Raw genomic sequence first — 14,169 nt, forward strand, 5'->3', positions numbered from 1 at the left:
TTATTATGTAGGATTCAAGTAGTTTTGTTGATATTGCTGCACTGTGCTGGAGGGAAAATCCCTTTTTTTCTGTGTTCAGTGTAAACCCAGCCCTTTACAAGCACCTGTGCTACGTCGTCATTAAGCTGATGTGAGTGACCACCAATCTTTTTGTATGCCCAGATCTCATTGCAAGTGCGATCATTAATAAATGGGGGCATAAGTGGCTATTTTGTTGTCCAGATCTTCCATTAACTTAATAGCGCCGCACCCACTATTAGGTTAACTGAAGCCCTGGACAACATATTTTTAAATATATTTTAGCGTTCAGTCTTAACTAGAATAAATGAGACTATTTACATGAGTATAACCACCTATTGCACAAATCAATAAATCCTGTCCTGTTCAGATACAGGTGATTGTATTTCTAGGTATTGTGCTGTTGGCTGTGAGTATTCCTGTGCTGTAAATGCTGCTGAGATACAGGGGAATGTATGTTATTATGCAACCTGCCCAATAAATGGTGGATTCAAAGTACCTCTTTCGGGTCCATATACTATAGGTTTGTCTGTACATTTTGCTCCGATACTAGCCAGAGCCTCACCAGCCACTGACCTTACTGCACGCCACTGCCGCCCAGCTGTGATGTCAGCGCAGACACATCGGCCGAACGACTGGTAAGTGTGTATGCACTAAGGGTCTGATTCAGAGATGTACGCTAACCCGATGGTCAGCGCTCATCTCCGATGGTGGGAGGCGTGTGCATGCCCAGGATGTGTACTAAGCTTGTACAGACCTCCACCTGCGAGTTTGCTCGCAGTGCCTCCCAGCCGCGGCTTGATTGATGGGCTGAGGTGTTTGGGAGGTGGAGCGGCACCGTACCTGGGCAGCATTCCCGGAAACGCGGACATCACCCTTATTTTCCGGGAGGGACAAGGCCAGGATCTGCGTCAGTGGAAGCTGATTTCCTGGAATCACAAGCCGCCAGGGCCTGGTCAGCTTCAGCAAAATAACATGGGCAAAATTGGGGCATTGTTTGCGGTGACTTGGTGCGCCATGGCTGGCGTTACAATGCCTGCAATTCACCCGCATTAGAACAGAGCCCTTATGTGTCCCTATTGCTTCTAGAACCATACAATAATGGTGTAACACAGTATACAGTGCGACACTTCCCCAGTGTGTGTACACAATAAAGAGAGACACAAATCAGTTGTTAAAGATTTATTTTCAATCATTTCAGATAGCAGATTTAGGGGGGTATTTATCAAAGCTGGGAGAGAGAGAAAATTGTAAAAAATAAATGACCAACCAATCGGCTCCTACCATTTTTTAAACACAGGTTGCAAAATGTAAAGTGGAAGCTGATTGGTTAGCACTTTATCTCTCACAATTTTACCTCTCTCCCAGCTTTGATAAATACACCCCTTTGTAAGAACTTAGAGTAACGGAGTAAGAATATGGGACACAATGGAGAGAACACGGCAATTACTGCCTCTTCTCTCTGTAGGTGTAGTATACGGGGGGTCACACTGCGCGGGTCACACAGCCTCTGCAATTACTGCCTCTTCTCTCTGTAGGTGTAGTATACGGGGGGTCACACTGCGCGGGTCACACAGCCTCTGCAATTACTGCCTCTTCTCTCTGTAGGTGTAGTATAAGGGGGGTCACACTGCGCGGGTAACACGGCCTCTGCAATCACTGCCTCTTCTCCGCTGCGTATTTGTACAGTAAGTCGCTCACATCATACTGTCCGACCTTTACCCAGCCGTCCTCCTTCATGTGGTACACTGCAACAAGACAGGAGAGAGGCACTATGGGTGCCATACACACACTTCTTCCTCATAGACACATATTAGCAGGACTAGTACACAGCGGGACCATTAGCAGGACTAGTTCACAGCGGGACCATTAGCAGGACTAGTACAGAGCGGGACCATTAGCAGGACTAGTACACAGCGGGACCATTAGCAGGACTAGTACACAGCGGGACCATTAGCAGGACTAGTACACAGCGGGACCATTAGCAGGGCTAGTACACAGCTGGACCATTAGCAGGACTAGTACAGAGCGGGACCATTAGCAGGACTAGTACACAGCGGCACCATTAGCAGGACTAGTACAGAGCGGGACCATTAGCAGGACTAGTACACAGCGGGACCCTTAGCAGGACTAGTTCACAGCGGGACCATTAGCAGGACTAGTACACAGCTGGACCATTAGCAGGACTAGTACACAGCGGCACCATTAGCAGGACTAGTACACAGCGGCACCATTAGCAGGACTAGTACACAGCGGCACCATTAGCAGGACTAGTACACAGCGGGACCATTAGCAGGGCTAGTACACAGCGGGACCATTAGCAGGACTAGTACACAGCGGGACCATTAGCAGGACTAGTACACAGCGGGACCATTAGCAGGACTAGTACACAGCGGGACCATTAGCAGGACTAGTACACAGCGGGACCATTAGCAGGACTAGTACACAGCGGGACCATTAGCAGGTCTAGTACACAGCGGGACCATTAGCAGGACTAGTACACAGCTGGACCATTAGCAGGACTAGTACACAGCGGCACCATTAGCAGGACTAGTACACAGCGGCACCATTAGCAGGACTAGTACACAGCGGGACCATTAGCAGGGCTAGTACACAGCGGGACCATTAGCAGGACTAGTACACAGCGGGACCATTAGCAGGACTAGTACACAGCGGGACCATTAGCAGGACTAGTACACAGCGGGACCATTAGCAGGACTAGTACACAGCGGGACCATTAGCAGGGCTAGTACACAGCTGGACCATTAGCAGGACTAGTACACAGTGGGACCATTAGCAGGACTAGTACACAGCGGGACCATTAGCAGGACTAGTACACAGCGGCACCATTAGCAGGACTAGTACACAGCGGAACCATTAGCAGGACTAGTACACAGCGGGACCATTAGCAGGGCTAGTACACAGCTGGACCATTAGCAGGACTAGTACACAGTGGGACCATTAGCAGGACTAGTACACAGCGGGACCATTAGCAGGACTAGTACACAGCGGCACCATTAGCAGGACTAGTACACAGCGGAACCATTAGCAGGACTAGTACACAGCGGGACCATTAGCAGGACTAGTACACAGCGGCACCATTAGCAGGGCTAGTACACAGCGGGACCATTAGCAGGGCTAGTACACAGCGGGACCATTAGCAGGACTAGTACACAGCGGGACCATTAGCAGGACTAGTACACAGCGGGACCATTAGCAGGACTAGTACACAGCGGCACCATTAGCAGGAATAGTACACAGCGGGACCATTAGCAGGACTAGTACACAGCGGGACTCGTATAAAGTAGAAATGATTTTAGGTGGCCGGGTCGCACATGTTCTGAATAGCCAATACGATAAATCCGTACTCAGCTGTACTAATATACAGCAGGACTAGTATACAGCAGGACTAATATACAGTAGGACTAGTATACAGCTGGACTAGTACACAATACTAGTATACAGTTGTGCTTGTATACTGCAGGACTAGTGTACAACTATATTTTTTTTTTATTTAATGTTGACGAGACCCTATCTGATGTGAGGATTCCCCGTCAGTGACAAATAAAAGATACCTTTATATGTAAGTACTACGTTGCTAGAAGTAAGCATATGTGTAAGTACTACGTTGCTAGAAGTAATCATATGTGTAAGTACTACGTTGCTAGAAGTAAGCATATGTGTAAGTACTACGTTGCTAGAAGTAAGCATATGTGTAAGTACTACGTTGCTAGAAGTAAGCATATGTGTAAGTACTACGTTGCTAGAAGTAAGCATATGTGTAAGTACTACGTTGCTAGAAGTAAGCATATGTGTAAGTACTACGTTGCTAGAAGTAAGCATATGTGTAATTACTACGTTGCTAGAAGTAAGCATATGTGTAAGTACTACGTTGCTAGAAGTAAGCATATGTGTAAGTACTACGTTGCTAGAAGTAAGCATATGTGTAATTACTACGTTGCTAGAAGTAAGCATATGTGTAAGTACTACGTTGCTAGAAGTAAGCATATGTGTAATTACTACGTTGCTAGAAGTAAGCATATGTGTAACTACTACGTTGCTAGAAGTAATCATATGTGTAAGTACTACGCTACTAGAAGTAAGCATATGTGTAAGTACTACGTTGCTAGAAGTAAGCATATGTGTAAGTACTACTTTGCTAGAAGTAAGCATATGTGTAAGTACTACGTTGCTAGAAGTAAGCATATGTGTAAGTACTACGTTGCTAGAAGTAAGCATATGTGTAAGTACTACGTTGCTAGAAGTAAGCATATGTGTAAGTACTACGTTGCTAGCAGTAAGCATATGTGTAAGTTAGGGATGTGCAGGCTCGGATAGGTTCGAGTTTGCACGTGGAGTTCGGATTTTTCCCTCCAAAAAAACGGAACTCAGAACGAGGCAAAACGTCATCTTACATGGACGAACATCATCATTCCTGGACAAAAGACCAGGAATGATGATGTTCGTCCATGTAAGATGACGTTTTGCCTCGTTCTGAGTTCCGTTTTTTTGGAGGGAAAAATCCGAACTCCACGTGCAAACTCGAACCTATCCGAGCCTGCACATCCCTAGTGTAAGTACTACGTTGCTAGAAGTAAGCATATGTGTAAGTACTACGTTGCTAGAAGTAAGCATATGTGTAAGTACTACGTTGCTAGAAGTAAGCATATGTGTAAGTACTACGTTGCTAGAAGTAAGCATATGTGTAAGTACTACGTTGCTAGAAGTAAGCATATGTGTAAGTACTACGTTGCTAGAAGTAAGCATATGTGTAAGTACTACGTTGCTAGAAGTAAGCATATGTGTAAGTACTACGTTGCTAGAAGTAAGCATATGTGTAAGTACTACGTTGCTAGAAGTAAGCATATGTGTAATTACTACGTTGCTAGAAGTAAGCATATGTGTAAGTACTACGTTGCTAGAAGTAAGCATATGTGTAAGTACTACGTTGCTAGAAGTAAGCATATGTGTAATTACTACGTTGCTAGAAGTAAGCATATGTGTAAGTACTACGTTGCTAGAAGTAAGCATATGTGTAATTACTACGTTGCTAGAAGTAATCATATGTGTAAGTACTACGCTACTAGAAGTAAGCATATGTGTAAGTACTACGTTGCTAGAAGTAAGCATATGTGTAAGTACTACGTTGCTAGAAGTAAGCATATGTGTAAGTACTACGTTGCTAGAAGTAAGCATATGTGTAAGTACTACGTTGCTAGAAGTAAGCATATGTGTAAGTACTACGTTGCTAGAAGTAAGCATATGTGTAAGTACTACGTTGCTAGAAGTAAGCATATGTGTAAGTACTACGTTGCTAGCAGTAAGCATATGTGTAAGTTAGGGATGTGCAGGCTCGGATAGGTTCGAGTTTGCACGTGGAGTTCGGATTTTTCCCTCCAAAAAAACGGAACTCAGAACGAGGCAAAACGTCATATTACATGGACGAACATCATCATTCCTGGACAAAAGACCAGGAATGATGATGTTCGTCCATGTAAGATGACGTTTTGCCTCGTTCTGAGTTCCGTTTTTTTGGAGGGAAAAATCCGAACTCCACGTGCAAACTCGAACCTATCCGAGCCTGCACATCCCTAGTGTAAGTACTACGTTGCTAGAAGTAAGCATATGTGTAAGTACTACGTTGCTAGAAGTAAGCATATGTGTAAGTACTACGTTGCTAGAAGTAAGCATATGTGTAAGTACTACGTTGCTAGAAGTAAGCATATGTGTAAGTACTACGTTGCTAGAAGTAAGCATATGTGTAAGTACTACGTTGCTAGAAGTAAGCATATGTGTAAGTACTACGTTGCTAGAAGTAAGCATATGTGTAAGTACTACGTTGCTAGAAGTAAGCATATGTGTAAGTACTACGTTGCTAGAAGTAAGCATATGTGTAAGTACTACGTTGCTAGAAGTAAGCATATGTGTAAGTACTACGTTGCTAGAAGTAAGCATATGTGTAAGTACTACGTTGCTAGAAGTAAGCATATGTGTAAGTACTACGTTGCTAGAAGTAAGCATATGTGTAAGTACTACGTTGCTAGAAGTAAGCATATGTGTAAGTACTACGTTGCTAGAAGTAAGCATATGTGTAAGTACTACGTTGCTAGAAGTAAGCATATGTGTAAGTACTACGTTGCTAGAAGTAAGCATATGTGTAAGTACTACGTTGCTAGAAGTAAGCATATGTGTAAGTACTACGTTGCTAGAAGTAAGCATATGTGTAAGTACTACGTTGCTAGAAGTAAGCATATGTGTAAGTACTACGTTGCTAGAAGTAAGCATATGTGCAAGTACTACGTTGCTAGAAGTAAGCATATGTGTAAGTACTACGTTGCTAGAAGTAAGCATATGTGTAAGTACTACGTTAATAGAAGTAAGCATATGTGTAAGTACTACGTTGCTAGAAGTAATCATATGTGTAAGTACTACGTTGCTAGAAGTAAGCATATGTGTAAGTACTACGTTGCTAGAAGTAAGCATATGTGTAAGTACTACGTTGCTAGAAGTAAGCATATGTGTAAGAAGTGCACTGTATACCTACTTCCCTCACTTTTGGGTGAAATTCCTTCAAGGGAGCAGAATTTAAAGCTGGGAGTGGATTCCCCTTCACCCTGTTCCAATCATTACACACATCCCTGTGGTGCTGTGCGTCCAAGAAGTGACTGTATTACACTATTGTACCCCTATTTTTATTGTTTCTTCCCTGTACTGTGGATCATCCGCATTGGAGCAACTTGAACATTATATGAACTTTCGGAACAAACTCATAAGCGCTAGTGAGGCTGTATTTTTGTATTTTACGTCTGCATTATTAGGAGTTGGAGACTCATTCACAACCTTTGCAGCCTTGAGGGGCAGCGCCCGTGAGTTGTATTCTTTCTTCTTTCTGTAGTATACGGGGGGGGGGAGTTAGCATACACCAGGACTAATATACAGTGGGACTAGACTAGAATACAGCGGTTCTAGTATACACAGGGGCGTATCTATAATGGGTGCAGGATGTGCGGTGCACACGGGCCCCTGGGTACAGGGGTGTCTCAGCCCTACACAAAACGCCGGAAAATGGCCGCCGTGGCATATTGCGCATGCACAGTGAGGAAATCGCCAGGAAAATGGAGGCCGTACCCTTTTCCCGGTGACCTGTGCGTGCGCAGCAGACCCTGGACACAGACTACTGCTGCTGCGGTCGCCAGTCAGCCGTCAGTCTGCTACCGGCTGCCAGGGAGGGAGGAGGGGGCCCCAGGCGGGGAATGCACATGGGCCCCCTCCTCTCTATGCGCCCTGAGTATACAGCAGGACTAATAACTGTAGGACTAGTTTACAGAGGAAATAGTAGACAGCTGGAATAGTATACAGCAGGACTAATTTACAGTAGGATTAGTATACAGAGGGAATAGTAAACAGTGAGAATAGTATATAGCAGGTATAATATACAGCAGGACTACTGTACATCAGGACTAGTATGCAGCTGGAGTAGTATACAGTGGGACTAGTATACGGCAGGACTAGTACCCTGATTGACTAGTACACAGTGGGATTAGTAGACTGAGAGACTAGTACACAGTGGGATTAGTACACAGCCGGACTAGTACACTGAGGGACTAGTACACAGAGGGATTAGTACACAGCCAGACACTGAGGGACTAGTACACAGTGGGATTAGTACACAGAGGGATTAGTATACAGCCGGACAAGTACACTGAGGGACTAGTACACAGTGGGATTAGTATACAGCCGGACTAGTACACTGAGGGACTAGTACACGGTGGGATTAGTACACAGCCGGACTAGTACATTGAGGGACTAGTACACAGTGGGATAGTACATAGCCAGACTAGTACACTGAGGGACTAGTACACAGTAGGATTAGTATACAGCCGGACTAGTACACTGAGGGACTAGTACACAGTGGGATTAGTATACAGCCAGACTAGTACACTGAGGGACTAGTACACAATGGGATTAGTACACAGCCGGACTAGTACACTGAGGGACTAGTACACAGTGGAATTAGTATATAGCCGTTAGTACACTGAGGGACTAGTACACAGTGGAATTAGTATATAGCTGGACTAGTACACTGAGGGACTAGTACACAGTGGGATAGTACACAGCCAGACTTGTACACTGAGGGACTAGTACACAGTGGGATTAGTGCACAGAGGGACTAGTACACTGAGGGACTAGTACACAGTGGGATTAGTGCACAGAGGGACTAGTACACAGTGGGATTAGTACACAGCCGGACTAGTACACAGTGGGATAGTACACTGAGGGACTAGTACACAGTGGGATTAGTACACAGCCAGACTAGTACACTGAGGGAATAGTACACAGTGGGATTAGTTCACAAAGGGACTAGTACACAGAGGGTTTAATACACAGAGGGACTAGTACACAGTGGGATTAGTACACAGCCGGACTAGTACACTGAGGGACTAGAAAACAGTGGGACTAGCATACAATGGGACTAGTAAACACCGGGACTAGTATACAGAGTGACTAGTACAGAGAGGGGCTAGAAAACAGTGGGATTACTGTTGCAAACGCGCACGCAGTTCTGCTGCAAAAGTATGATAATAGTTGCAATTGTAAAGCACTCGTACGGAGAACATGCAGATGGCAATTCTGACCCTACCACTAAATTGCTAACTTTCCTGTACGCAGTGAGAGCTCAGGCTGCGTATGGCATCGCAGTGGCTAATTTATGTACACCCCTGCAATGGCGTTCAAATGCATTGGCACGCCTGCGTTTCTCGGACCAAAAGTCACCCCCCCCCCCTCGACACCACCCCCAAACTGTACTTCCTGTCAATCACTGCGTTGGCAATCCAGATCGCAGTGGCTGGTTCACACACGTGCACTGCGATGCATACGCCTGCGCATTACGCAACCGTCTTCATATGCTTTAGCAGTTGCGATCTTTGGTGAATGAGGCCCTTGGCACACAGCGGGACTAGTATACAGAAGTCTAGTGTGGCAATTGGAGGCTGCAGTTACAGGCAGACCAGACAAGTGGTAATCAGAGATAAGTAAGAGACAAGATTTTATATTAATATAATACAGTTACGTCCACCAAAAACTGGATTCATCATTTGGGACAGAGTTATTCTTAAATGTAATTACCGTATGTACATAGAAGCCATGTGCACCTCTTCCTGGGATTCCCGACCCCCAGTTTGTAAACCCAAACAGTACTTTACCTGTCACTTTCCCTCAGGTCACATATATAAAGGTCTATTTACTAAGCAGTGTTAGGAGACAGAGTGAAAAGTGATAAGGTACCAGCCAATCAGCTCCCAACTGTCATCTCACAGGCTGTGTTTGAAAAATGACAGTTGGGAGCTGATTGGCTGGCACCTTATCACTTTTCACTCTGTCTCCTAACACTGCTTAGTAAATAGACACCCATAATCTCTTGACTTAGGCCCTCATTCAGAGCCACTCGCTATCGGCAGTACGCTCGTTCCGAGCGATGTTCGCACATCTGCGCATGCGTACGGTTTTTAGTACGCATGCGCGAACCAGTCAGTGCGGCCGAAAATCATTTGTACGCAATATAGCGAGTGCCTGCTAATTTGAGTGACAGAATGAGGCGTATGTGGGTGGTAACAGGGGAAGGTGCTTGAAAACGGGGAGTGGAGATCAGAACGCAGGCGTGCTTAAAGGTCAAAACGGGCGTTTTATGGGTGTGCATAATTAATATAGCAGCATCAATGACCACGTCACTTGGTTTTTTTTAACTCAGAACTGCTCGCAAAATAGCGGTTGAAAACACCAACCACAAGAATAGCGAGCAGTTCATATGCTGTACGATGTACTCGATTAATCTAATAAATAGCGGACATGACGTAAGGTGCGAGCCGCCAGGGGGCGTTTTTATCAAATAAACGAGCGTATGTTTTGCTCGCTCGGTCAGACTTAGAGGTGCGAACAGACTGCAATTTGCGAACGGATCATTTGAATAGCCACCCCTTGTTTTTGAACGAACGACCGCAAATAGCGAACGGCTCTGAATCAGGCCCTTAATGTTCACAATCCAATTTAATTTGTGCTCACGCAACTACAGTACTCTGTGGCCCTTCTCACCATGTTGTGTGGGGGCCACAGCTGTAGTTGGGCTGTCCGAATGGACACACACTGCGTGCCTGCTACAGAGATGGACGCAAATGCTATCGCAGCCTTCTGCGTAAGTCTAAGATGCCGCAGACACAGCGGGTCTCCAGACACACAGAGGGCTCTCCTGCTGCCAACAAGGACCCGGGCCCAGAAATCAGTGTTTAAACAGCCAGCTATGTACCAAACGTAAGAGTAGGATAATAAGTAAGAATAGTGTGTGTGAAACAGGTGGAACTTACTGTTAACTACTCCTCCTGAGTAGCAATCCCGATAGGTAGCATAGCTGATTGCCCTGCGGCCAAGATCATACGCCTCTTCAGGGGTCAGGTCGTAACGGTATCCGCTGTCCATAACGCCATATGCGTAAGAATTTCCTGAGCCGGTGGAGAACATATTGCTAGATAACCTTGTACCATTTTCATCCACGTAATATAATCCAGGACCCTGTAGGGAACATATAGCGATGCATTACGGATACCTGCAGTTATCTGCAACTACATTTCTTTGAGCACAGTGCAAATAACAGGGTGTGTGCTGACATTCTAGGGCCGATTCTGAAATTGGGAGCAAAGAAAAAAAAGTAACTCTGCACAAACAAAGTAACTCTGGAACAAACCATGTTGCAATGCTAGGGGTGCAAATGCATATATATATATTTTTTTTTGCAGGCAGACAGGGTATATACTTGCTGCTACTGCATGTAGCTCACAAGCAGAGCCTTAACTAGACTTTTTGGTGCCCTGTGCCTGAAAGAGCATTGGCGCCCCGCTCATTTTTCAAAGAGACATAATGCACCTAACAAAAGGGGAATGGCCTCATGGGGAAGGGCCAGGGAAGAGACAGGAGAGGTCAGGAGATGCTGGGGATGAAATAAGAGGAAGCTACAAGTGAGAATGATAATAAACAGATATCTGACAGGCCCAAACAGCGCCCCCTGACCTGTGGTGCCCTGTGCGATGGCACCGGCCGCACAGAATTGGTAACCCTGCATACACTGACAGAATTGTTAACCCTGCATACACTGACAGAATTGGTAACCCTGCATACACTGACAGAATTGTTAACCCTGCATGCACTGACAGAATTGGTAACCCTACATACACTGACAGAATTGTTAACCCTGCATGCACTGACAGAATTGGTAACCCTACATACACTGACAGAATTGGTAACCCTGCATGCACTGACAGAATTGGTAACCCTGCATGCACTGACAGAATTGGTAACCCTGCATGCACTGACAGAATTGGTAACCCTACATACACTGACAGAATTGGTAACCCTACATACACTGACAGAATTGATAACCCTGCATACACTGACAGAATTGGTAACCCTGCATACGCTGACAGAATTGGTAACCCTGCATACGCTGACAGAATTGGTAACCCTGCATACGCTGACAGAATTGGTAACCCTGCATGCGCTGTCAGAATTGGTAACCCTGCATACACTGACAGAATTGGTAACCTTGCATACACTGACAGAATTGATAACCCTGCATACACTGACAGAATTGGTAACCCTGCATACACTGACAGAATTGATAACCCTGCATACAGTGACAGAATTGGTAACCCTGCATACACTGACAGAATTGATAACCCTGCATACACTGACAGAATTGGTAACCCTGCATGCACTGACAGAATTGGTAATCCTACATACACTGACAGAATTGGTAACCCTGCATGCACTGACAGAATTGGTAACCCTACATACACTGACAGAATTGGTAACCCTGCTTACACTGACAGAATTGATAACCCTGCATACAGTGACAGAATTGGTAACCCCCTCATACACTGACAGAATTGGTAACCCTGCATGCACTGACAGAATTGGTAACCCTGCATGCACTGACAGAATTGATAACCCTGCATACAGTGACAGAATTGGTAACCCTGCATACACTGACAGAATTGGTAACCCTGCATACGCTGACAGAATTGGTAACCCTGCATACAGTGACAGAATTGGTAACCCTGCATACACTGACAGAATTGGTAACCCTGCATGCACTGACAGAATTGGTAACCCTGCATGCACTGACAGAATTGGTAACCCTGCATACACTGACAGAATTGGTAACCCTGCATGCACTGACAGAATTGGTAACCCTGCATGCACTGACAGAATTGGTAACCCTGCATGCACTGACAGAATTGGTAACCCTGCATGCACTGTCAGAATTGGTAACCCTGCATGCACTGACAGAATTGGTAACCCTGCATACAATGACAGAATTGGTAACCCTGCATACGCTGACAGAATTGGTAACCCTGCATACACTGACAGAATTGGTAACCCTGCATACACTGACAGAATTGGTAACCCTGCATACACTGACAGAATTGGTAACCCTGCATACGCTGACAGAATTGGTAACCCTGCATACACTGACAGAATTGGTAACACTGCATACGCTGACAGAATTGGTAACCCTGCATACGCTGACAGAATTGGTAACCCTGCATATACGCTGACAGAATTGGTAACCCTGCATACGCTGACAGAATTGGTAACCCTGCATACGCTGACAGAATTGATAACCCTGCATACGCTGACAGAGGCCCTCATTCAGACCCACTCGCAAGCGGGCGCACGTACGTTAGGCGTACGTACAAAAATATTTAAATTCAAGGGCTCGCTCGTATTTTCGATCGCATCTAAAAATCCTCCCCAAACTCAGACAACCCCTCCTCTAACTAACGAGCGTGCGAAATAGCGAGCGTACATCCCCGAAATGGCTTGAAGGGAACGCACGCACAAGTATAAACCGGAAGTGGCCATGTCAGATGTCGATTACCTGCTCCTTTATTCTGCCTACCTCCATCAATCGTATCATGCCAATCAATGTATCAATTAGCTTAATGGTTTTTTTTTTTCAACACAATGCAAGAAACTTTACTCTTGTCCGTGTTTGTGTTTACCCGCAGAATACGTACGGCTTAAACATTCGCTTTTATTGCTCAAAAAACATGTTAGCCACAATGAAACAATTGTTCTATTGCTGTGGATCCCCGCATATTTTCCTGGGTTCATTTCTTTATTTAAATTTGCTTACGCATGTCACTGCATCAAGCCTATCATAACTCTCCAGAGATTTCTGGCCCTGTCGAACACATGACTCATACACTAACCAATAAAATTGCTCCTGTTAATTTCCAAGATACATTAGCCAATCAGAAATTTTTGGCACACTTTATCAAAAATGAATTTTAAGAAAAACACCATTGCCATCATGAGAGCCTCCGCATTCACCAGGCGCGAGCTGCTGGTGCTAACGGAGGTGATGGATCGGCGTATCACCAGCCAGCCTCCACCCATCACCAACCGGCAGAAGCGTTCCGCGTATGCGGAGGCACGGGCCCGCCTGCGCTCCTTCGGCTCACGCCGCAACATCGGCCAGCTGGAGCGCAGGTGGTCTGACCTGCAACGGCGAATGCCCCGCTTGCTGGCATGCTTTCGCATGCAGATAGTGGAAAGTAAGTGTTATGTATTGTGGTTTTCATGTTTGTCTTTGTGGGGCAAACTGCGTGTGCATGTTTTTATGTCTGTCCTATTTATTCATTCTCCTCATATCTGCATGACCATGTTTTCCCTCTATTTCTGATATATTCATTCTACTCATATTTGCATGTTTTTTGTTGGTGGTGGGTGATTTTAAAATGTTATTTGGCCAGGATTTGGCCAGAAACTAACCACAATTTGTTTGACATCTTTTAGGGGGACAGGCAAGACTACGCCGTCACCGTCCGGCCAGACGGCGGTCCCGCCCACTCTCACCCACCCCCAGCCAACACTCCACCCCAAATAATTCCCCTATTCCCCCCTCCTCCCAAGCCTTCCAAGACCCTCTCCCGGAACTGTCGGGCCTCCTTCCCCTCCGTCCCCCTTCCCCCTCTCCTCCAACCACCCCTCTTCCAATTACCCCCTCCCCGGAGTCCGTGATAACCCCGCCCCGTTCTTTGGGGAATGAAGGCTCCTCCGAGGATGAAGATGGAGGGACTTCGGGATCTGCCGTTT

The 14,169-nt window shown here is 45.6% G+C and overlaps 1 protein-coding gene across 1 annotated transcript in view; it reads right to left on the reverse strand.

Annotated features, from left to right (window-relative positions):
• Positions 1–1,187: 1,187 nt before the first annotated feature.
• PSMB8 (proteasome 20S subunit beta 8) overlaps positions 1,188–14,169 on the reverse strand; it is a 30,350-nt gene continuing 17,368 nt past the window's right edge. The window contains exons 5-6 of the mRNA XM_088446551.1: positions 10,380–10,584; positions 1,188–1,766 (exon numbers count right to left, since the gene is read on the reverse strand). Of these exons, the coding sequence (XP_088302677.1) occupies positions 1,675–1,766; positions 10,380–10,584 (297 nt within the window). The 3' untranslated portion in view covers positions 1,188–1,674. The remainder of the gene's footprint in view (positions 1,767–10,379; positions 10,585–14,169) is intronic.

This window comes from Taudactylus pleione, unplaced genomic scaffold (genome assembly GCF_031769625.1).
Source record: "Taudactylus pleione unplaced genomic scaffold, aTauple2 ptg000400l, whole genome shotgun sequence".
Classification (NCBI taxonomy): Eukaryota; Metazoa; Chordata; class Amphibia; order Anura; family Myobatrachidae; genus Taudactylus; species Taudactylus pleione.